This window comes from Typopeltis vanoorti, chromosome 3 (genome assembly GCF_054136105.1).
Source record: "Typopeltis vanoorti isolate ZY-2024b chromosome 3, IOZ_Tvanoo_1.0, whole genome shotgun sequence".
NCBI classification, from domain to species: domain Eukaryota; kingdom Metazoa; phylum Arthropoda; class Arachnida; order Uropygi; family Thelyphonidae; genus Typopeltis; species Typopeltis vanoorti.
Window position 1 is genome coordinate 120,708,948 of NC_143551.1, and position 22,897 is coordinate 120,731,844.

The 22,897-nt window shown below is 36.7% G+C and overlaps 1 protein-coding gene across 3 annotated transcripts in view; it reads right to left on the reverse strand.

Moving 5' to 3' along the window:
• The window catches only part of LOC150108520 (F-BAR domain only protein 2), a 521,764-nt gene that overhangs the window by 403,211 nt on the left and 95,656 nt on the right, over positions 1 to 22,897 (reverse strand). For all 3 annotated transcript variants that reach the window (XM_090390828.1, XM_090390826.1, XM_090390825.1), the window contains exon 8: positions 2,772 to 2,851. In XM_090390828.1, the coding sequence (XP_090246954.1) occupies positions 2,772 to 2,851 (80 nt within the window). The remainder of the gene's footprint in view (positions 1 to 2,771; positions 2,852 to 22,897) is intronic.

Genomic DNA, 22,897 nt, shown 5'->3' on the forward strand with positions numbered 1-22,897 from the left:
AAACAAGTCTTAAAGTACAAGCCATTAGGAAAAAGAAAACCAGGACGTCCTCTTAAACGATTCAACGATGACTTCTAAGGCCGGAACAGGCCATACTAGGCCTAAATCCTTGATACGTATGATGATGATGATGATGATGTTCTGAGCAGAAATCCAACAGGTATTTGCCATTATTATTAGCTTTGCTCTTTTTTTCCCCAATTTTTCCATAATATTTTTGCATGTCCGACAATCATTTCCTATTCTGCTATTTAGATTGCAAACAAGGACCAACTTTCATTTTTCATTGTGTCAGTTGCTTTCTCTAAAGCCTCAAAAAATTCCTCCACTTCTGGCTTAGTACACCATCTGTCCAAAAAGAAACCGAACTTTTGATGGAAAATAAAACAGAGGCCAATTATAATTATTCAAATCATTTATTTCAATCAATATACTCTCCCTCAGCTTTGATACAGCGTTTGCTATGGTCAATTAATTCGTTAAATTAGTTTTTTTATATCGGTTTTTGGGATACTGTTGAGGGTCGTGGTTACTGCCGCTTGAACGTTTTCATTGGTGTCATATGGCTTTCCTTTCATTGGCAAATGAAATCGGGGGAAGAGAAAGAAGTCACAGCATGCTAAATCAGGTGAATACAGTGAGTGATCCAACACACAAACGTGGTTTTTTGTTCAAAAACTGTCTCACAATGTTCGAACGATGAGATGGTGCATTATCGTGCAAAAGTGACCAGTTGCCTGCATCATGATATTCATGCTGTACACGATGAATTCTTGCTATCAATCGCTTCAAAACTTCAAGATAAAACTCACCATTGACTATTTGGCCAGGCGAAATGAATTCTTTGTGGATAATGCCCTTGGAATCATAGAAACAAATCAGTATTGTCTTTACTTTTGACTTCTCCAAGGACTTTTTTTCAGGTCTCCACTCAGCACTCTGTCTCAGGCTCATACTAAAAACACCACGTTTCATCACCAGTAACGATCGTTTCAAGGAAATGTGAGTACTTACAAGCGGTTTTAATGAGGTCCTTGCAGTGTTCAATTCGATACATTTTTTGGTCATTGGTCAACTTGTGGGGAACATATCGCAAATTGAATTTACAAAGGCCCAAAAACTCTCGGTCAAAATGTTGTGCACAGTTGATTTTGGAATCCCCAATTCATCTTCAATCAATCGCACGGATGATTTCAGGTTTTCTTTGATGAAATCACGCACTTTTTGGATGTTAACTTCACTCGGTCCAGTTTTTGGATGGCCTGGCTTTTCATCCTCCTCAAGCATCTCAATACCACTTTGAAATCAATTAAACTACTTGTAAACCTTAGTACAGGATAAGCATTTATCACCGTATGCTTTTTGAAGCATTTGATGTATTTCGGTAAAACCTTTTACCAAATTTAACACAAAAATCAATCGCAGTTCTCTGTTTGAAACTCATTTTCCGACCATTCATCAAAACACACTGTCACTCTTGGCACTATAACTCGGCTTCTAATGAAACAAATGTCATAAACAGTTGACACAACACTAATGAAGGTAGCCGCTTTTGACAACAAAAAGATACAACAGGTGGCACCATTAGTTTCTTCTATTTTCAAAAAGTTTGGTTTCTCTTTGGACAGAGGGTGTAGAACCTTCTGTGGGACCATTGGCACAAATAAGCCTCAAGATATTTGCCCACATCACTCGACTTAAGACTGACTGCCATTCAAGAAAATTAGCCTTGTATTTAGTGTTGAATATTATGGCTACTCCTTTTCCTGAATATAGCATTTTGTATTTATTGCTCAGAAAGATCTTACCGGTTTTTGTCTTTTTTGTTTCAGTTACCTCTATTATGTCGATCTGGTACTTATCTAATTCCTCGGCTAGCTCCATTTCTTTGCCATTCAGGCTTCTCATGTTGATAGTACACCCATCTTGAACTCTGGTGATGTTGAGTTTTAGGATCTGTTCCAGTAGCTGACTTTTTGCTGTTTTTTCCCTGGTTCCCTGGCGAAAACAATGGGAGTCTTGTTTAATCGGACAACGCCCCAGCCAGCATGAAATTCTCTCATGTTGTACCATCATTTTATATTTTGGTTTAAGCCAGTAAGAATACAATTTGGTCGGCTAAATCCCAAATTGCCAGCTCATCCTCATTCATTCAGTATCCACGTAGATACCTAACAGGGTGCACCATGAGAAGGTGAGGAGTGAACATTATGTCAGAAGCCCTGGTCGGTTCTCTGCATTCCTTTATCAACTATGTGGAGGTCTCCTCTCAGTTATACAGAGAGGAGACCTCCTCTTCTGATAAGTAATAGTAATAATAATCATGTAGTAATGTTATAGTAGCCTGTACATTCCTCAAGGGTCTGTATGTACGCATATACAAATCAGGAAACTGATGATGGCATTCTTTCAAAGATTTACCTAAAAGCTATTGCAGCTTTCAGTTTATGAAAACCACAAGCAGCACTGACATTTGCACTTGAAATTGCTATATTATTAAATTTGATGATTCTACTCCATCTACAAGTTAAATTTAGGGTTATCAGATAAAACTTGGTGTCATTCTTATTTTCCTTTGTTCTATGTTTATATCTATATCTGTCTAAAAAAACAAAGCCATCATATCTTTCATTCTCCTTGACAAAAAGAGACAGGTGGTCAGACAATTTGAAGGATCTTTAGAGGCTTTTTAATCAAATGATGGTGCATGATCATTATTAAATCTTTAATAAAAATTGCATCAAAAATTTAAAACCTCAAGATCACCCTACCTCACATGAAAGCATCATTTTATTTTGAAACTCTTCTCGTACATGGGAGTATTTTTCAATATACATTTTGTAATCATCACCTGGAACAGAATTAATATTAAGTGAATGGTTTGAAAAGAGTACAAAGCATATTAAGTGGTATAATTTCCTGAAACTCATTACAGTATTTTATATTAATCATTTAACTCATTTTTTTTTAAATAATTCCACCCACAAAAGGCTGTTAGCTTCTAGTACATTAGTACTATGAATGGACTAATTAGATAATCAGAAAATCTTTCTATAAAATTCAACATTGAACTTTTCCAAAATACTAGTCCAAGCTTCCACAAAGAGCAGAGTAATAGTTTAGGTGGTAGATGAATTTCATTATCAGTGAGACCACTGCCCTGCTTAGCAGAAGCCTAGAGTATTGTCTTGGGAAAGTTCTATGTTGAGTTTCTAGAATAAGGTTTCCTTTGTTTTCATATACAAAACACTGTCAATGGTAGGATTTGAACTCATAGCCATGGTCGAATGGATGGTAGGTAGGCCAACCAGGCTGAAAATCTACATTGTCCTGAAATATATCTGTTATTGGCTGAGGTGGGGGAGAGAAAAGTCTAACCTAAATAATACAATTTATTGACAACAAATTAAAATAGCAGCAAAACAATGCAGTGAAGAAAAACTGTACTGCTATTCTACAAATGCTAAATTGTGTAGTAGATTAGTAAATGCACTACAGTACAATGTTATAGTACACTCCAGTGTAGTATTCACTATATAACACTCTATGCACTCTCTTTGGAAATCACAGTGCTCCAAAGAGAGCACAGTTAAACCTGCAGGAGTTAACACACCACTCATCCCCAAGAATGGCAAAGTGCCACCTGTTCATTTGAATGATGCCATAATTTTGTGTCATAGCAGGTACATTAGAGAGGCAGCTACTAGGATGGATGCAATGCTTGTTCATTTACTGTAGTTGGTCCAGTCCACTATAAACTTCTGATATCTCATGAAATTACAAGATGAGCTTGAGCTGTGCAATTTGAGAAGCTATTGCTACATTCCTGTGAGGAGGGGACTTCTTACTGGCAGAGACTTGTAGCCTTGATACAATCCCATCCCATCAAAGACCAAGATGGAAGTTGGCTGCAGTCAGCCCACTGACAACAGATTCATGGATGTGCAGTTTGAAGAGATGAATAGGAGATGAAAAAAGCAAACATATCTACTTGCAACACTTATACTTAGACTGCAGGACAAAGTTATCCTATGCGATGCACAAAAACACATTTGCTGGAATGCAAAAAGTTATCCATGACTTTAGAGCCCTTTCTGAGAAGAACTGGTTGTTGACACTGCGGAAGTGATTCCTAAAGGAGGAGTGGTAGCCGTGATACAATCTCATCCCATCAAAGACCAAGTTGGAAGTTGGCTGCAGTCAGGCATGCACTCAGCCCACTGACAACAGATTCATGGATGTGCAGTTTGAAGAGATGAATAGGAGATGACAAAAGCAAACATATCTACTTGCAACACTTATACTTAGACTGCAGGACAAAGTTATCCTATGCGATGTACAAAATCATATTTGCTGGAATGCAAAGAGCTGTTGAAGTCATCCATGACTTTAAAGCCCTTTCTGAGAAGGAACTGGTTGCTGACACTGCGGAAGTGATTCCTAAGGAAGGAGTGGACCAAAGGAGAGTCCAATGTGTTTGTGATACAATAATGGAAAAGGAAGTAAGACAGCAAAATCTAAGAGTAGGGACTCAGTCATGGGTCTGGACAGTGTCAATCAGACCAATGTGATGTTTGTTTGTTTGTTTAGGTTTTTATGACACAAGGACAACATAGTCATACTGCACCAGTAAGGACTATAGCAATATAAAAGGTAAAAATAACTTGATAAGTAAACAAACTAGTATAGATAAAAATGTAGATGTAAAAAAAAGGTTACAAAAACAAGCATGAAAAGGTGTATAAAAGTCATGTGCAAAAAATTTCAGAAAACATAAAAAACATCATCATCATCAAATTCCTGCCATGTACCCTCAAGGGGTGTACAGGATATGACAGTACTACATGAAAAAATTACATCATTACTAACTTCCTATCTACAATTTTCCTCCAAATCAGTCTGTTACTTGTCAAGACTCCAACATTATCAGATCTTATATTTCTATCGTCTAAGGCACTTTGTACCATATCAATCCACCTATATCTTGGTCTTCCTCTGGGTCGTTTTCCTGCCAACCAGGCAGAGAACACTTGTTTTGCTAATCTTTCCTCTCCCATTCTATTTAAGTGACCATACCATCTGAGATTAGCTCTGCTAACGCATTCCTGGATGCTGACAATGTCAAGTTCTTTCCTAATATCCTCATTTTTAATATGATATTGCCATTGATGCCATCTGTTCACGCCTCTAATCTTTCTCAGGACTCTCATATCTGCGGTCTCTAGTCTTTGGTCAAGTGTTTTACTTCTGACCAAGCTCTCAGATCCATAAGTTAAAATTGGTTTGAACACAGTCTTGTATACAGCTAATTTAGTGTTCCGACTAATTTCTTTCTTATTCCATATGAATTTATTCAATTGACTTCCCACGATACCAGCTTTGCTGATTCTGTTGTCTATTTCTATATTTAGTTTACCATCTTCAGTAAAAATTGTGCCTAAGTAGCTGAAATGTTTTACTTGTTCCACAGGTTCTCCATTCACAACACAGTTGACATTTTCAATGATTCTGCCTATTTTCATTGTCTTTGTCTTTTTATTGCTGACCTTCATACCATATCTATTACAACAGCTATTCAATTTAGTCAGAGAATCTTGCAGACTTGTAGCGGATTTATTTAGAAGTATAACATCATCTGCATAAAGCAAAGAGCTGACATTAACATCTCCAATTTTGATATCAGGTTTAATACCACATTCCTTCATAATGTGATCCATATAGATAATGAATAACAGAGGGGATAATGTACATCCTTGTCTCAAACCAGATTTAACATTAAACCATCTTCCTGTACTTCCTTCAATTCTAACTGCTGACTCACAACTCAAATAAAGACTAAGTATTGCTTGATATAATGCCCCATTGACACCATATAACTGCAGCGTATTGAATAGCTTCTCTCTTGGCACCTTGTCATATGCCTTTTCCAAATCGACAAAACTTAAATACAGATCTTTGTTATATTCCCATGCTTTCTCGACTATTTGTCGTAAAGTGAAGATCTGATCCTGACAGCTTCTATTTGGCCTGAGTCCAGCTTGTTCTTCACCAAGCTTTTCTTCCACAATTCTTCTCAACCGTTTCTCAAGTATACTTGCATAGATCTTGCCAGGAACACTCAGTAGGGAAATACCTCTGTAATTCTCACGTGCAGTTTTATTTCCCTTTTTATATATGGGTACTATGAGAGCTCTACTCCAATCACCGGGAATTCGTCCCTCTGTCCAGGCTTTCTGAACTATGCAGTGCAGCCACTGTAAGACTCTTATACCACCATACTTCAGCATTTCTGGTCGAATATCATCTACTCCTGCTGCCTTTCCACATTTCAAGCCTTTGATGGCTTTTTCTACTTCAAGTATGGATATGTATTCCTGCCTGCATGCCTGGTCAGTGTTTTTTATCACTGTGCTGTCATCACTGCTTGTTTCATTTAGCAGTTTTTCAAAGTAATTACTCCATACTTCAAGGATATCTTTTTTTCCTGTTTTCATTTCACCTTTATCATCTCTAATTCCTTTTACAGCACTCTTTCCTCCATTCCTAAGCTTCTTCAACAACCTCCACAATATTTTGCCACCTTCTTGATATTTATTTTCTATATTCTTGCCAAAGTCCTCCCATGACTTTTGTTTAGCTAGTTTTACACACTGTTTAGCTTTCTTACATTTGTCTCTGTATTCTGTAAGGGTAAAAGCTGACTTATTTGCCAGGAACTTTTGATATGCTTTCTTCTTTTCCTTCACTGCCTCTTTAACTTCCTGTGTCCACCAGGGAGTTCTGATTTTTTTATCCTTGCACACAACCTCACCACATGCCTCTCTGGCAGAATCAATCAATGTTTCCTTCAGAGTTTGCCACTGAATCTCCAAGGTTTGATTCCTGTTCTTAAACTCTTTCATTTTCTTTTCAATAATATTTCTGTATTTTAGTCTACAGTTCACATCTGAGAGCTGCTCAACTTTTATTCGCTTTAAAACTTTCTTACATGTTATTCTTTTCAATATGAAATTTAATTTTATCCTGCTCAAGACTAAATAGTGATCACTTCCAATTTCAAATCCTCTGTACACTCTGGTGTCCTGCACCAGGGAGAAAACATCACTATCAACAATAACATAGTCAATGAGACTTTTCTTATTCCTAGCCTCTTCTCTCCATGTGAAATTATGCACATTTTTATGTTGGAACATGGTGTTAGTAATAACCAGTCCATGTCCTGAGCAGAAATCCAACAGATATTTGCCATTATTATTAGCTTTGCTCTTTTCTCCAAATTTTCCCAAAATATTTTTGTATGTCTCACAATCATTTCCAACTCTATTTAGATCCCCAACAAGGACCAACTTTTCCTTTTTCATTGTGTCAGTTGCTTTTTCTAAAGCCTCAAAAAATTCCTCCATTTCTACCTTAGTAGAACCTTCTGTGGGACCATAAGCACAAATAAGTCTCTCTCTCCAGAAACCATAAAAGAGTTAACCATTCCCTCCCCTCCTCGAATTTTGCACAGGCAACTAGACAGAGCAAATAGATGATAGTTTACTGGGGATTTTGAATCCCTCCCCTGGCTTCAGAAAGGCAATAATAGTAACCTTTTGCCAGGCATCCAGAAATATGCTCTCAGAAAATTCTGTTGAAAAGGTGCAGCCAGTTGATGGTGACAAATGTTTTACCATTTCATAATGAATGTTATTTGGTTCTACAGCAACTGGGCAGCATTTAAGCAAAGCAATTAAAATGAAAAGCCAAACGGCTAGTTTTCTGGCAACTTAATAGAAATTAAGCGGATAAAAATCCTATGTTGTTATATAGCCAGTAAGTGAAACTCAAGATCGAGAACTACGATCTATATGAGTTTCAATGCCGAAAAACTATCAGCGAAGGCAATTCGAAGCAAAGGTGGAGCAAGCTCCCTCACTATTCTTGATATTCTCTCATAATGTAAAACACAGCTCCTAGGAGATGTAATACTGTCATTACATTATGAGGGGAGGTCACTACCCAGACTGGTTTCAACCTTTTTTGAGGTCTCATCAGTGAGTAGGTAGACCTGGAAGATATCAAAGCTTAGTGAAAAGAACTTACATACCTTCACTATACAAATGCCATAAAGGTGTGCTTGTATATTGCCTTCGCCGATAGTTTTTCGGCATTGAAACTCATATAGATCGTAGTTCTCGATCTTGAGTTTCACTTACTGGCTATATAACAACATAGGATTTTTATCTGCTTAATTTCTATTAAGTTGCCAGAAAACTAGCCGTTTGGCTTTTCATTTTAATTACAAAATACAAGCACACCTTTATGGCATTCAGTGGAGAGAACCAATGTTATCAAATTGGTTCTCTCTAGGACACTATATACATTTTTTTTTTTTTTTTTTTCTTTTAGGGGAATGGATGTGTCCATGACATCCATTGCTACGTCTGGAGGCCTGCTGTGCACATTCTATTATTTTTTAAATGAATTTTCATTTAGTGGGACCATTTTTGTTGCAAAATGCGAGACATTGCAATAGATGTTCTACATTTCCTCATAAACTACTGAATGGAGTGCACTTCCAGCAGACCAACATCTTATAAGTGTTATATGATACTGGTGATATCTATTATAAATTGAAACTTCAGCTCTTAGACCAAAAGGAGCAACAAAGAGTGCAGTTGTGGCTGCTTATTCATCATAATGTTGTGAAAAGTATATCCATTTGCCATGATGCATGAGAGGGCTTGGAGTGGTCAGTGTGCAGAGACCAGTCATGAAAAATAATATTAATAAGAGCACTTTTATCTAGCAAACTGTCATCCAGAGCTTGGTAATGATAAATAAATTGCTAGAAATGGTGTGGCAGAGTATGTGTGTGTGTGCAGGATGCTTGAATTGCTGGAAGTGATAACTTGAAAATCGTGGGGTAAAGCAGCAAAAGCTGGCAGAGGATCTCAGAACAGCTCAAGATTTAATTGAAAGGAATCAAGAGTTACTACAGACTGGGCAACCATTGGTTAGGTAAATTCACTCATCTATAGCCTAGTGTAGACATTGGCAAATACCTGAGAGATCAGTTATTCAAAAAGACATAAGCAAGAATACAAGCTGCAGGTTTTGTCTCACTAAAGGAATTCAATCGCTCAAGTCCCAAGCATGTGTTGCAAATATGTCAAGCCTTACAAAAATGATTGGTGCAATGACATGAGAAGATAGTTCAAATATCTAGCAGTGATGAAGTTGTATAATGTGAAGAAGTACAAACTGAAACAGTGACAGGACTGATGAAACCAGACATTGTGGTTTAAATTGGTGACAGACCATTTATGATTGGAATACCAATCCTGTATGCTGTGAATGCTGGCAGTCTCCAACTGGTGGCTCACAGAAAAGTAATGAAATAGGTCTCAGACATAAACAGTTAGGTAAGAACTAGTATGGATGCTCGTAAACTTGATGATTTTTTGTCTATTTTATTGTATTTTTTACCTCAGAAAATTAGTGTTTTACAATATATCAGTGTGGATTTTCATGTTTTTAGTGTACTTAGTGTTTTATAAAATTTTTGTTAAGATATTGCAATAATAAATATAATTTAAAATGGTGGCAAAAACACACAAGAAACATAACACTAAGAAGAGCAATGAAGTAAAGAAGGCTTGCCACACTAAGGAGGTTATTGAAGATATTGAGAAGGTTATTGAAAATGAAATAACCTTCAAGTTAGCAAAATTAAAGCAGATTATTAGAGAGACAATGTGGAAATTACAGGAAGTCGAGAGGCATTTAAATGAACATAGGGAGAAAAATAAAATTAAACAGCAAAATGAGAAACTACAAAGCAGAATCAGGTAAGTCAGTAAGTAACAAAAATCAAGTAAGTAGCATTGTTGGTAAAAAGAAGGATGTTATTTAGTATGGTGACCATCATGAAACATGCTGTTGATGAGTGGGTTATAATTTCAAGTTTTCTGGACAAAAATTAACAATGCAAGCAAGTAAACGAGATCATAATTGTAGTAGGTACTAATAACTTAACTAGCAATAAGTTCAGTATGAGAGAGGACATGAATGCCACCATCTCTTTACATGGCACATGGAGTGCAGATAGAAGTACTTAAAACAGCTTGGGCTTACGCAGAAGGATATAAAAGTTCTTTCCTTGAAGGCCTTACAGGGCACATTGGTGGCATGGCATTGCCACCAGAGAATGACTACAATGATAACTAGCACATGCATAGGGTAAAGGCTTAGGTCTATATCAAGTCTGGACGTGATGTAAGGGTAGTACTGCCCGTAACCAGTACAAAGATTAAAAATAAATAAAAATAAAATAAAATAAAGTAACAAGTGGCATAACACAAGGATCAGTGCTTGGTCCAAGTTATTCAATCTGTACATTAATGATATTGGGAAGGATTTGACAGGCAACATACAGCTATTTGCTGATGATGCAAAGATAGGTAGGGTAATCAGGAATGGAACTGATGTGGTACTTGCAGAATGATTTGAATAAGCTGGGATTGAGGACATGGGAAAGTCAGCAAATGTAAAGTCACGCACTTTGGCATGAGTAGATGTCCAATGTCATATTACATTGGTGGGATTATGCTAGTAGAAACTGATGAAGCTAGGAATCTTGGAGTATTAGTAGATAGGAAGTTGAAGTTCAGGGATCATGGCAAAGATTGCAAATACAACTCAAAAGATAATTGCAATGCTGAAATGAACATGCCCCTGTAAAGATAAGGGTGTCATTTTGCCTCTTTTGCAAGGCCTCGATAAGACCTCAATTGGACTATTGTGCATAGGTCCGTTCTACTGGTTTCCATTGCAATTCTGATACAGTGGAGAGTGTGTGTGTGTGTGTGTGTGTGTGTGTGTGTGTGTGTGTGTGTGTGTGTGTGTGTGTGTGTGTGTGTGTGTGTGTGTGTGGAGAGTGTAAAAAATGATATCAGGATTGTGCAATTCTAATTATGAAGACAGATTGAGAATTTGTAGACTGCAGACACTTGCAAACAGGAGAAAGAGGAGGTGATATGATTGAGACTTACAAACTTCTGAAAGGGTCATACAGGATTTCAGTTGATGGAATTTTTCATTTTATGGAGGGATGGGAGAAAGGACAAGAGAACATTCTTGGAAGCTGAGAATGAATGCCTTTATGAAGGGGATGAGGGCTAGATTTCTCTCTTCATAGAGTGGTGTGTGTGTGATTGGAATAGATTGCCACTGGATGTTGTGCGTGCAAGCAGTATGAATGAATTCAAGAATAAGTATGATAGCTGGTGCATGTAGTATGTGGCCTCTCTCAATGAGTCCCTGACTTCCCAGAGGTCTCTCTTAATAATAATATTCCTGCCTTCATTATAAGCACCTGCACTACATGGTTTAAGGACAACTGATGTATTGCACAGTTAGCTGGTCTGAGTAAAAGCCAATCGCAGCTTCTGCTTACTATGATGGATGAGGAAATATTATTGCTCTTTCAAACATTCCACAACTTGATGATGTTAAGAGCAGTAAAGGTTCATCAATACATATGCACCAGTTCCTTGACACCTGATGGAGAACAGTGCACTGTCCATTTAGTGAGTAGAGGACATCGAACATGTCCATCAACAACCTACAAGGTGGTTGTTGATGGACATGTTATTACCAAACCTAAGTTGGGTAAAAGCCCACAGTGAGATACCAAGCAGGAATAGTAACAAATAAATCTTACCTGTGTAATTAGGTACTACTCTTCAGGCTAGCCCAAGCACTAAACAGCATCATAATATGCCCTGAATTCAGAACTTCTATTTATTCTTTGGATCAATGTTGCAGCAAATAATTTTTATGCATTGTTCTTATAATGTTTTTGTGAATGAACTTTGCAAGTCACTTATCATATAAATAAGGTACCTGAGAGCTAGCTTTTTACATTTTGATAAAATCTACAAGTTTTGGATTGGTATGATAGGTACCTCAATGAAAAGCAATACAATGGTACCATGGTTTGCGAGCATAATTCGTTCCGGAAACGTGCTTGTAATACAAAGCACTCGTATATCAAAGCGAATTTACCCATAAGAAATAATGGAAACTCAGATGATTCGTTCCAAAACTGAAAAATATTCATATAAAAATTATTAATACAAAATATATACCTTCGTATACCTTATATATGTATACCTTTTTATATTTTTATTATTTAAATGTAATATGCATAAAGTAATCGAATTTATTAATTATGTACATTACAATTACATATTAATTGTATTGGGTAGGACGACTTTCATTGTCACTATCGGAATCACTGCTATCTGACTTTTTCTTTTTGTGCGACTTTAACAAGGAACCTATCCAATCACACTGGCTTTTGCATATTGACTATACGAATGAGGTATGCCGACTGAGACCGAGCATGCAAGACGATTACCCACAATCCCGAGCGGCTTGTGATCACGTGACGCTCGACAGACAAAGCGTATAGGTAATACTCGTATTGCAAGACCTTGCTCGTTTATCAAGTTAAAATTTATTAAAAATTTTTGCTCGTCTTGCAAAACACTCGCAGACAAAGTTACTCGCAATCCAAGGTACCACTGTATTTCATTGGGTATTTATTCCCAAGAAGTAAGTGAGGAAGGTGCATTTCTTTATAAATTTACTAGCAAGTCCTTCATAACAAAATTACTTATCAAATTCCTGATATATACCCTCAAGGAGTGTACAGGATTTGATAGTACTACATGAAAAATTTACATCATTACAAACTTTCTATCTACAATTTTCCTCAAAATCAGTCTGTTACCTGTCAAGACTCCAATATTACCAAGATCTTATATTTCTAATCTTTAGAGGTACCTGTGGCATAATAAATTAATAACTTAACACGTATAAAACCAACAGTAACAACTTTAATGAATTAAAGGTACAAATATTTCGTACTGAAATTAACTACATCATCAGCGTAGAACAAACAGTTAAAGGAATGGAATACAAAGTACAGAACATTCGGTGGATCACCAATTAAATTACTGCCACGTGCCAGAAGATTAATTAAAATAATATTAAATAATTCTTTAAAGATATTTCATTGATGGTTGCATAAGATAAGAATCTCCCAAACTTTTGGGGGAGAGAGAGACAGTCATTTTGATTCAAATTCGGTCGATGCAAAAGGGCTCCGCAACTTTCTTTAAAAAAGGCATTCATATTTAAACCTGCATCTGTGGGGCATACAAGCTTTATCCCACTGGATATTATGATTAGTGTCAATGCTATGTTGTGCTAGACCAGACTTATGAGGTTTCGTGTATTTGATAAAATATTGATGTTCCTTCATTCTTTTTTCCACAGAATGGCCTGTTTGTCCAAGTATGATAAGTTATATTCACATGTTATCTGGTAAACACCAGCCAATGATAGAGGTGCCAGTTTGTCTTTTGTAGATGGCAAAAAGTGAGAAATTTTGTTGGTGGGAATAAGATGATATTTCTTCAAAATTCTGCCAATAGGTTCTGAGATACCTGAAATGTAAGGGATTGGAACTCTGCAGTCTGTTGAAGATCACATTATGAAGGAAAGTGGTATTAAAACTGATATCAAAATTGGTGAAGTTAATCTCTCAACTCTTAAAGGGGAGGAGCACACTTTAAGTGCTCTATTAATTAAAGATTTGAATGGAAAAAGAAAATCCTGGTAGTTTACCATTCTTGGACATCCTCCTTACATGTACATCCTCTGGTACTTTGTCTACAAGTGTCTATCGAAAACCTACCTTTACTGGCAGATACATTCATCAAAAGTCTACTCATCACACCTCTCAAAAAATTGGCATTATCAAATCTTTAATAGAGCACATAAAGTGTGCTCCTCTCCTTTAAGAGTTGAGATTAACTTCACCAATTTTGATATCAGGTTTAATACCACTTTCCTTCATAATGTGATCCATATAGATAATGAATAACAGAGGGGTAATGTACATCCTCGTCTCACACCAGATTTAACATTAAACTATCCTCCTGTACTTCCTTCAATTCTAAATTCTAAGTCATTAATAAAGACTAAGTATTGCTTGATATAATGCCCCATTAACACCATATAACTGTAGCGTTTTGAATAGCTTCTCTCTTGGCACCTTGTCATTTGCCTTTTCCAGATATACAAAACTTAAATACAGGTCTTTGTTATATTCCCATGATTTCTCAACTATCTGTCGTAAAGTGAAAATCTGACTCTGACAGCCTCTATTTGGCCTGAATCCAGCTTGTTCTTCACGCAACTTCTCTTCCACAATTCTTCTCAACCGTTTCTCAAGTAGACTTGCATATATCTTACCAGGAACACTCGGTAATGAAATGCCTCTGTAATTCTCACATTCAGTTTTATTTCCCTTTTTATATATGGGTACTATGAGAGCTCTACTCCAATCATCTGGAATTCGTCCCTCTGTCCAGGCCTTCTGAACTATGCAGTGCAGCAATTGTAAGACTTTTATCCTCCATACTTGAGCATTACTGGCCGAATATCATCTACTCCTGCTGCCTTTCCACATTTCAGGCTTTTGATGGCTTTTTCTACTTCAAGTACGGATACATATTCCTGACTGCATGCCTGATCAGTGTTTTTTTTTACCACTATGCTGTCATAACTGCTTGTTTCATTTAGCAATTTTTCGAAGTAATTACTCCATACTTCAAGGATATCTTTTTCTCCTGTTTTCATGTCACACTTCTCATCTCTGATTCCTTTTACAGCACTCTTTCCTCCATTTCTGAGCTTCTTCAACAACCTATAGAATAGGTTGACACTTTTTTGATATTTATTTTCTATATATTCTTACTGAAGTCTTTCAATGACTTCTATTTAGCTAGTTTTACACAGTGTTTAGATTTCTTACATTTGTCTCTGTATTCTCTAAGATCACAAGCTGACTTATTTGACAGGAACTTTTAATATGCTTTTTTCTTTTCTTCACTGCCTCTTTAACTTCCTGTGTCCACCATGGAATATTGATTTTTCTATCATTGCAGACAACCTCACCACATGCCTCTCCGGCTGAATCAATCAGTGTTTTCTTCGGGGCCTGCAAATGAATCTCCAAGTTTGATTCCTGTTCTCAACCGTTTTCATTTTTTTTTGAATAATGCTTGTATGTTTCAGTCTACAGTTCACATCTGAGAGCTGCTCTACTTTTATTTGCTTTAAAACTTTCTTATATGTTATTCTTTTCAATATGAAATTCAATTTTATCCTGCTCAAGACTAAATGGTGATCACTTCCAATTTCAAATCCTCTGTACATTCTGGTGTCCTGCACCAGGGAGAAAACATCACTATCAACAATAGCATAGTCAATGAGACATTTTTACTCCTTGGCTCTTCTCTCCATGTGAATTTGTGCACATTTTTATGTTGAAACATTGTGTTAGTACTAACAGTCCATTTTCTGAGCATCCAACAGGTATTTGCCATTATTATTAGCTTTGCTCTTTTCTCCAAATTTTCCTAAAATATTTTTGTATGTCTGACAATCATTTCCTACTCTGCTATTTAAATCTCCAACAAGGACCAACTTTTCCTTTTTCATTGTTTCAGTTGCTTTCTCTAAAGTCTCAATAAATTCCTCCACTTACCTTAGTAGAACCTTCTGTGGGACCACAGGCACAAATAAGTCTCATTATCCAGTTCTCCATTCTCATATTTGCCCACATCACTCTACTCGAGACTGCCTGCCATTCAAGAAGATTAGCCTTGTATTTAGTGTTGAATACTATGGCTACTCCTTCTTTTCCTTGAATGTTATTGCCTGAATATAACATTTTGTATTTATTGTTCAGAAAGATCTCACCAGGTTTTGCCTTTTTTGTTTCAGTCACCCCTATTATGTTGATCTGGCACTTATCCAATTCCTCAGATAGCTCCATTTCTTTGCCATTCAGGCTTCTTATGTTGATAGTACTGATCTCGAACCTTGGTGATGTTGAGTTGGGGTGTGTTTTAAGAGTTGTTCTGGTAGCTTACTTTTCACTGTTTTCCCTGGTTCCCTAGCGAAAACAACGGGGGGGGCTTGTTTAACTGCCCCAGCCAGCATGAAATTTTGTCATGTTGTACCATCATTAGAAATTTTGGTTTAAGCCAATAAGAATACAATTTGGTTGGCTAAATCCCAAATTGCCAGCCCATCCTTGTCCGTTCAGTATCCAGGTAGATAACTAACAGGGAGCACCACGATAAGGTGAGGATTGGACATTAGGTCAGAAGCCCTGATCGGTTCCCCACATTCCTTTAAAAGCTATGTGGAGATCTCCTCTCAGTTATATAGCTTTGACCCCTTAAGCTCCCCCAAAATTACTTCTCTGGTCTCTAAATTTTGCAACAATAGGTATCTAGTGTGTGTGTGTGTGTGTGTGTGTGTGTGTGTGAATCTAGAATTACAAACAAAATGCATGCATTTCATCAACCCTGAATTTCTCATTTCTTTCACAACTATTAATGCTAAAATAATACTAGAGAACTGAAAAAAAAAAAAAAAAAATCTTTTAATAGATGCAAATCCAGCAGATATAAAATCTCCTTCAAAAAAAAGATGAACAACCAATATTTCTTCACATCCATTTGCAGTGTTAGGGTCGTTATCATGAACAACAGATACAGTTCCCCATGTTACAATGCATTACTAGCATGTACTCATAAAGCGAAAACTCGTAAAGCAGGAAATTATTTCCTATAGGCCAAATATTAAAATCAGGAGCTACTACATTTTCAACAATGACATTTGACTATAGTAATGTTAAATAAAGGTCAACAAAAGACAATAGTTTATACTTAATGATTTATCTGATGAATTAAAACATTTAAAATCAAGCAATTATAAGATGTTTCCAAGACAGACTTCTATTTTCTTTATAAATTTCATGATACTATTTTCTAGTATGATTGAAATCTGAATCTTGTGAAGAAAATACCAATTGCTTTTTCTATGTTGAAAAGCTTTGTCAAGCTGCTTGAGAGCAAAGGAACGAACCATAGTTTCAGCTGCTAGATCTTCCTCCTGAGTTTTTTTTCATATTTTGCCATTTCCAAGAGCACTTCATTTGTGAGATCTCTATTGTGTCCTTGAAGTAGATCAGTGACAACAGTTGTAGAAATCTTAAGCTGCAACTGATTGGCAATATTAACAACCACTTCTATTTCATTTTGTATAATCTCTGCCAGTTCCTGAAATCCTCATCCGTCTACAAACACGCAGTTTTTGTAGATTCATTCACTACATTCACTACATACACGCAGTTCTACTGTGTGTATGTAGTGAATGGAAGAAACACAGCTCGAAGCCACATAATTACTGCCTCACAACTGTAGAGCAGATTACAGTCTACCTGAAAAGTATAATCTACAGCTGTTCAAATCCAATGTTAAAAAGTTTATTTTTTTTTTTTTCATCTTTCTGCTGATCCTTCTTACTAATGTACTATATACTGAATGTCTCAGAGATGAAATTATAAAAAAAAATCCTTTAAGATAGAGAACACTTAATGTCATTCTTAATCTATAGGAAATTTTGCCTAACATTATGCACATCTGAAAATCTGACTTGTAAAATTTCAGAAAAACACATGCAACATTTTTTTTTGCAAAAAATGTTGCATGTGTTTGCAAAAAGGGGGGGGGGGGTTAATCACTGAACTTCCATGGATGCCCCACATTCTTTCCTTTGCCCTCCCTTATAATAAAAAAAAGTTCATCAGATGGTATCCTATAACACCTAGAAGTTTATAGACCTTAATCACATCATCCCTCTTTCTCTTGTGCACTAGGATCTGCAGTCCATATGCTCTCCATCTATCCTTATAATAAACATTCCATAATGCAATATAATCTTCATAACTTGTAACTTTTCGTACCTTTTTCACAGCATCTTTATCTGTTCTGAATAACAGGAGACCAAATGTGCATACAGTAGCCCAGGTGAGGACATATGAAAGCCTTGCAAGAGGCAAAATGACTTCTTTATCCTTGTCAATGTTTGTTTCAGTACTGCAATTATATTCTGGGTTATATTTGCAACTTTGCAACTTCAAATTCCTATCCATCATAACTTCAAGACCCCTAGTAAGTTTCTCATAGCATAATTCCACCAATATAATATGCTGCTGAAAATATTATGCCAAAGTACATAACTTTACGTTTACTACTACTGAAACTACTGAAAGCAATTATCATTTCTGGCTTATTCAAATCATTCTGTAAGTGCTGGATATAAGTAGCATCCCTGATTGTCTTGTGTATCCTTGCACCATCAGCAAACTGATTCTCCCCTTGTCAGATCCTTCCCATCATTAATGTATAGATTCAACAATAATGGTGCAAAGACTAATCTCTGGGATGAACTGCTGGTCACCTTAATTCTGGCAGATTCATGCCCACCACATATCATTTTCTTATATCTCTCCATCAATATCCACTTATCAACAGTTTATATTCCCATCTGATATTTTACAGTTTATGCAACAGTTTTTCATGTGGTATTCTATCAAATACTTTAGCAATGTCCAAAAATATCATTCTGTATACATTCTTCTAGCCTTCACCATCCACCTCTGGACTCAAGCTATGGAAATATTTGGAGTACCTCACATAGTCGCTCTTGATGTCCTCAAAAGCATTTGATTGGGTTTGGCAGAGGGGTCCACTTAGCAAATTACTATCCTTGATCTGCCTTTCATACTCTGTAATGGATCACCAACTTTCTTACTGGTCACTCACTATGAGTCATGGTGGATGGTTTTCTCTCCTTTGATTTCCTTACTAATGCTGAACTACGACAGGGTTCTATACTCTCACTCATTCTCTTTCTCCTGTACATAAATGACCTGCTCTCACAGACTTCAAATCCTATCAATCTTCATAGATGACTGTATACTGAATTCTTCCTGTTCATTTGACAAACCTTGTAGCGCCCAATTGTTAGAATCCTGACCTCTGATCACCTAACTATATTCTAATGGGCAAGGAAAACCTTGTAAACGTCAGTGCCACCAAAACTTAATCCTGTCTGATAGCTCGCAATAAAGAGCTCACATCCCTTTCCCTAACTTCAATAATAACCTGATATCCAAACTTGTTCAGATTTCCCTCCATGGACTTGACCTACACCTCTAACCTTTCCTGGCACAAACACATCTCAACTACAGCTTCTGCAGCCACAAAAACTGTACTTTTCAGCTGCTAACTCTGTACAAATCCCAAATCTGCCAAACTATGGACTATTGCTCACATATTTGGGATAGTGCACCAAAATCCTCTAAGATCATTTTCTCCTATAGACACACATTCAGTTTCTGCCTTATGCCTGTTCCATTGATACTTCTATGGATAATGTTTTGAATTGGCTACTATTATTCTTCCACTCTCCTCCAAAATCATAAGATAAAAGAGCTATTGCTAATGACACATATTTACAGTTCTAGCTTGGAATTTACCAAACCAACTGCTCTGCATTCTATTTCATTCCATCAATTTCTGTGGAACAGCCTCCCACAAAGAATATAACCTTCATGCTGGGAAGAGGCTAAAAAAAAAAAGTGAATAGACTGCTCCTTTCTTCTTAGCCTCTTGCCAGCATACACTAATATGCTACAAGTCTTGCAATCTTTCATGTGTGGATCAGATAGATATATATATATACAGGGTGTTCGGGATAAATTTGACAGTTTCATAAGGAAAAAGAAAATCTTCTTTGTATCTATTAAATTTAATGAATTGACAAAAAAACATTACAGGCAGAGTTAATTACAATACTATCAACAAGATTTACTCAAAATAACCACCATTAGCATCGATCACAGCTTCAATTCTGCTTCGGAACCTCGAACAAGCTGATGCTACAGTCTCCCTGGGAAGGGCCGCAAAAACTGTTTTAATTTTATCCATTAACTGGGCTTTTGTATTACTGGAAGTGCGATTGGTGTCTTTTTCAACTGCGCCCCATACAAAATAATCCATGGGGTTAAGGTCTGGGGAGTTTGGAGGCCAAACATTTGGACTGGTGAAGTTGTAGAAATTTTCAGACAACCATTTTTGACTTTTCCCAGAGGTGTGGCAAGGGGCCGAATCCTGCTGCCATACATACGGCCTACCATTGGCTACCCTTGTTATCCAGGGCTTGACTACAGTTAGCAACTCCACGAACAAAGCCCGAATTCCAATGCCAGGGTTCTTCAACACCTGTTCCTGCAGATTTGCGAGGAATTCTGCTGTACGAACGCAATCAGATCGTCTGCTAGGGATCTTTCTTCTTGCTACATCCTCGTAGTCACCATTGCAAGTCTCTAGTTCATGCCTGATTGTTTTTACTGTATTCAGGGAGCATTGGGCAGCAGTCGTAATATCCTTATTTTGATGGCGGGCACGAATCATCATGATACAAGTTATTCTCTTCCATGATTCAGGTGGGTTCCAGCTATCCATCCTTTCTGACATCTTGTATATGAATGAAGAAGGGTCCAAACTTTTAAATGAAGAGAAGTGTGTGTTAATACATGTAACTTACGGAAAAATATAATTAATTATAAATATGTCAAATTTATCCCGAACACCCTGTATATATATATATATATATATCTGATCCACACATGAAAGGTTGCATGACCTATAGTACTGATAGGTTAGTAGTTAGGCATCTGTTTTTGCACCACCCTTACACAAAAAAAAAATCATACATTCTTTCCATTGCTATAGAATCTTTTCTGAACTGAGCCTCAAGCAAATATATCAAAGCCTAATCGATTTGTTTATACATGCTGATATCCCATTGGTGCCTAATGCCAAATTCTTATCCAAGTTATGCTAAAGCTCTTGAACCTCATTCTCATGAACTCTATCTCTATAGCCAATGTAGTGATAGTACTGAGTGCCATGTTGCATACACCTGGTGGATAAATCTTAGAGGGGAGTGCTTGTTATTTCAACAATCCCATCAGCTTTTGACACAAAAGGTACTGCTCGTATTCAGTCAAGCTTTTCTTCCACATTCATTCTTTCTTTTACTTATAAAATAAATAAAATTAACAATAAAATTCTTTTGGATTACCTGTAGACTGCAAAGCCAATTCTTTCTGTACTTTGATTTAGCTATCTGTACAATATCTGTAACTTATCTGGACTGCATTTTATATATTTCATAACTCTTCTCATTCTTATTTTCACAATATTCCTTCCACATAATCATCTTATGAACCTCCTGTTTAATAAGATGGCACATCCCTTTTAACTCCAACCCTATTTGTTATTCAAACTCCAAGGATAGATTCAGATAATGACTAACTTAATACCTTTTCAAAACTTCCAGTATTTTGCTGATATCCTTCCCATTCGGTAACTGATACCATTGGACTAAAGATAGTATTCTACTGGGTCTGTAATAATTTAAAGCTTGTAGTTCAGAACATAACCTGTCCTAATTGGAATTGATATACTTGGTTACTTCTCAGGTCAGTATAGCATGATCACTATCATCATGCTTCTTTCGCACGCTGCTCAAGAAAGTTGTCTTGCAACAACTCAAATTATCCTTCACTCTTATGATTTTTTTACTGCTGCACAATGAATGTTCAGATAATTTAAGTCACCCATAAAGATTACGTGCTTTGTACTCATAGGATAATTTGATGCTATATTTCATCATCCCCAGCAACTGAACCGCCAGATCTGTAGCAACACCCTACCATATATTTCATCCTATTAGCCTCCACTTCCCACCAGATAGCCTTGAACTCACTGTTATGTGGGCCATTATTAACTATTGTTGCTTTCAAGCGTTTCTACCCAAATTGGATTCATATCAGATATCATTAATACCCCCCCCCTCCACCTCCTGTCCTGTTTATTCTATCTTTCCCAAAAATGCTACACCTTTTATACTCAATTCCAGTTACAACATCTGACTCTGATACCTAAGTTTCACTTGTCACCAAATCTTTTTCACAAAAGAAATAAACTCAACCTGTTTGTTCCTGATGCTACTGACATTTGTGCATAGACAATAACAAGTTACCACCCAGCTTTTTCTTATGCTTACATCTACAGCCTGCTTGCCAACTTTCTCTTTTCCCCTCCCCAGATATACTCACAAAGTCTGAACCCAAAACATACAATTTCATCCCTATGTAAGATATATATATATATATATATATATAACCATGATCAATGAAATTCCTATCATTATCTCGTTTGCATACCATCACTGAACTTACACATGCATTATCACCATTCCTCCCATGATCTAGTTTCCCTGGCTAATTTCTACAGGCTTCTGATCACAAATTCATTCGAGTTCAAGGAATCATTCTTATGCAAATCTTTTCTACCATCAAACTCACTCCATATATTCAAAAACTCATATCCATTTCTTCCACACAACCTGCACAGTGAATTATCTGCTATCATAGTGATCGTTTTTAACTCAGTAGTGTTGTATCTCACTTTTCCTGCTTACTTCTTCCAACAGTCCTTTCATATCCCCTCCCATCCCTTGAAGTTATGCGGTGCATAATTTCAAGATACGAGACCTTTCAACACTTCTGCACATGTCAACAGAAGGAGAATCCATTCCGATAATAGGGTAATCCAGCGTTTCCCAAACTTTTTCTACGAAGGAACACTTCACATAGGATCAAACGGAAGAAAACAAAAGTGCTACACAGAAGTCATTACAAGTCAGAGAGATTGTTTTTGGAATCAGCAGCAGCTTTAAAACATACTCAAACTCAACAAGTATGGATGTATCAATTTACCAAAAATGTAAGAGACAGTCATTTAAGATATAATTAATACTTATTTTTTCTCTCTCTCTCCTTATCCGATAATAGATGGTGCCAATCAGGACTTGAGTTCCTTGCCCATTAGTTTTTTTTAAAACTACC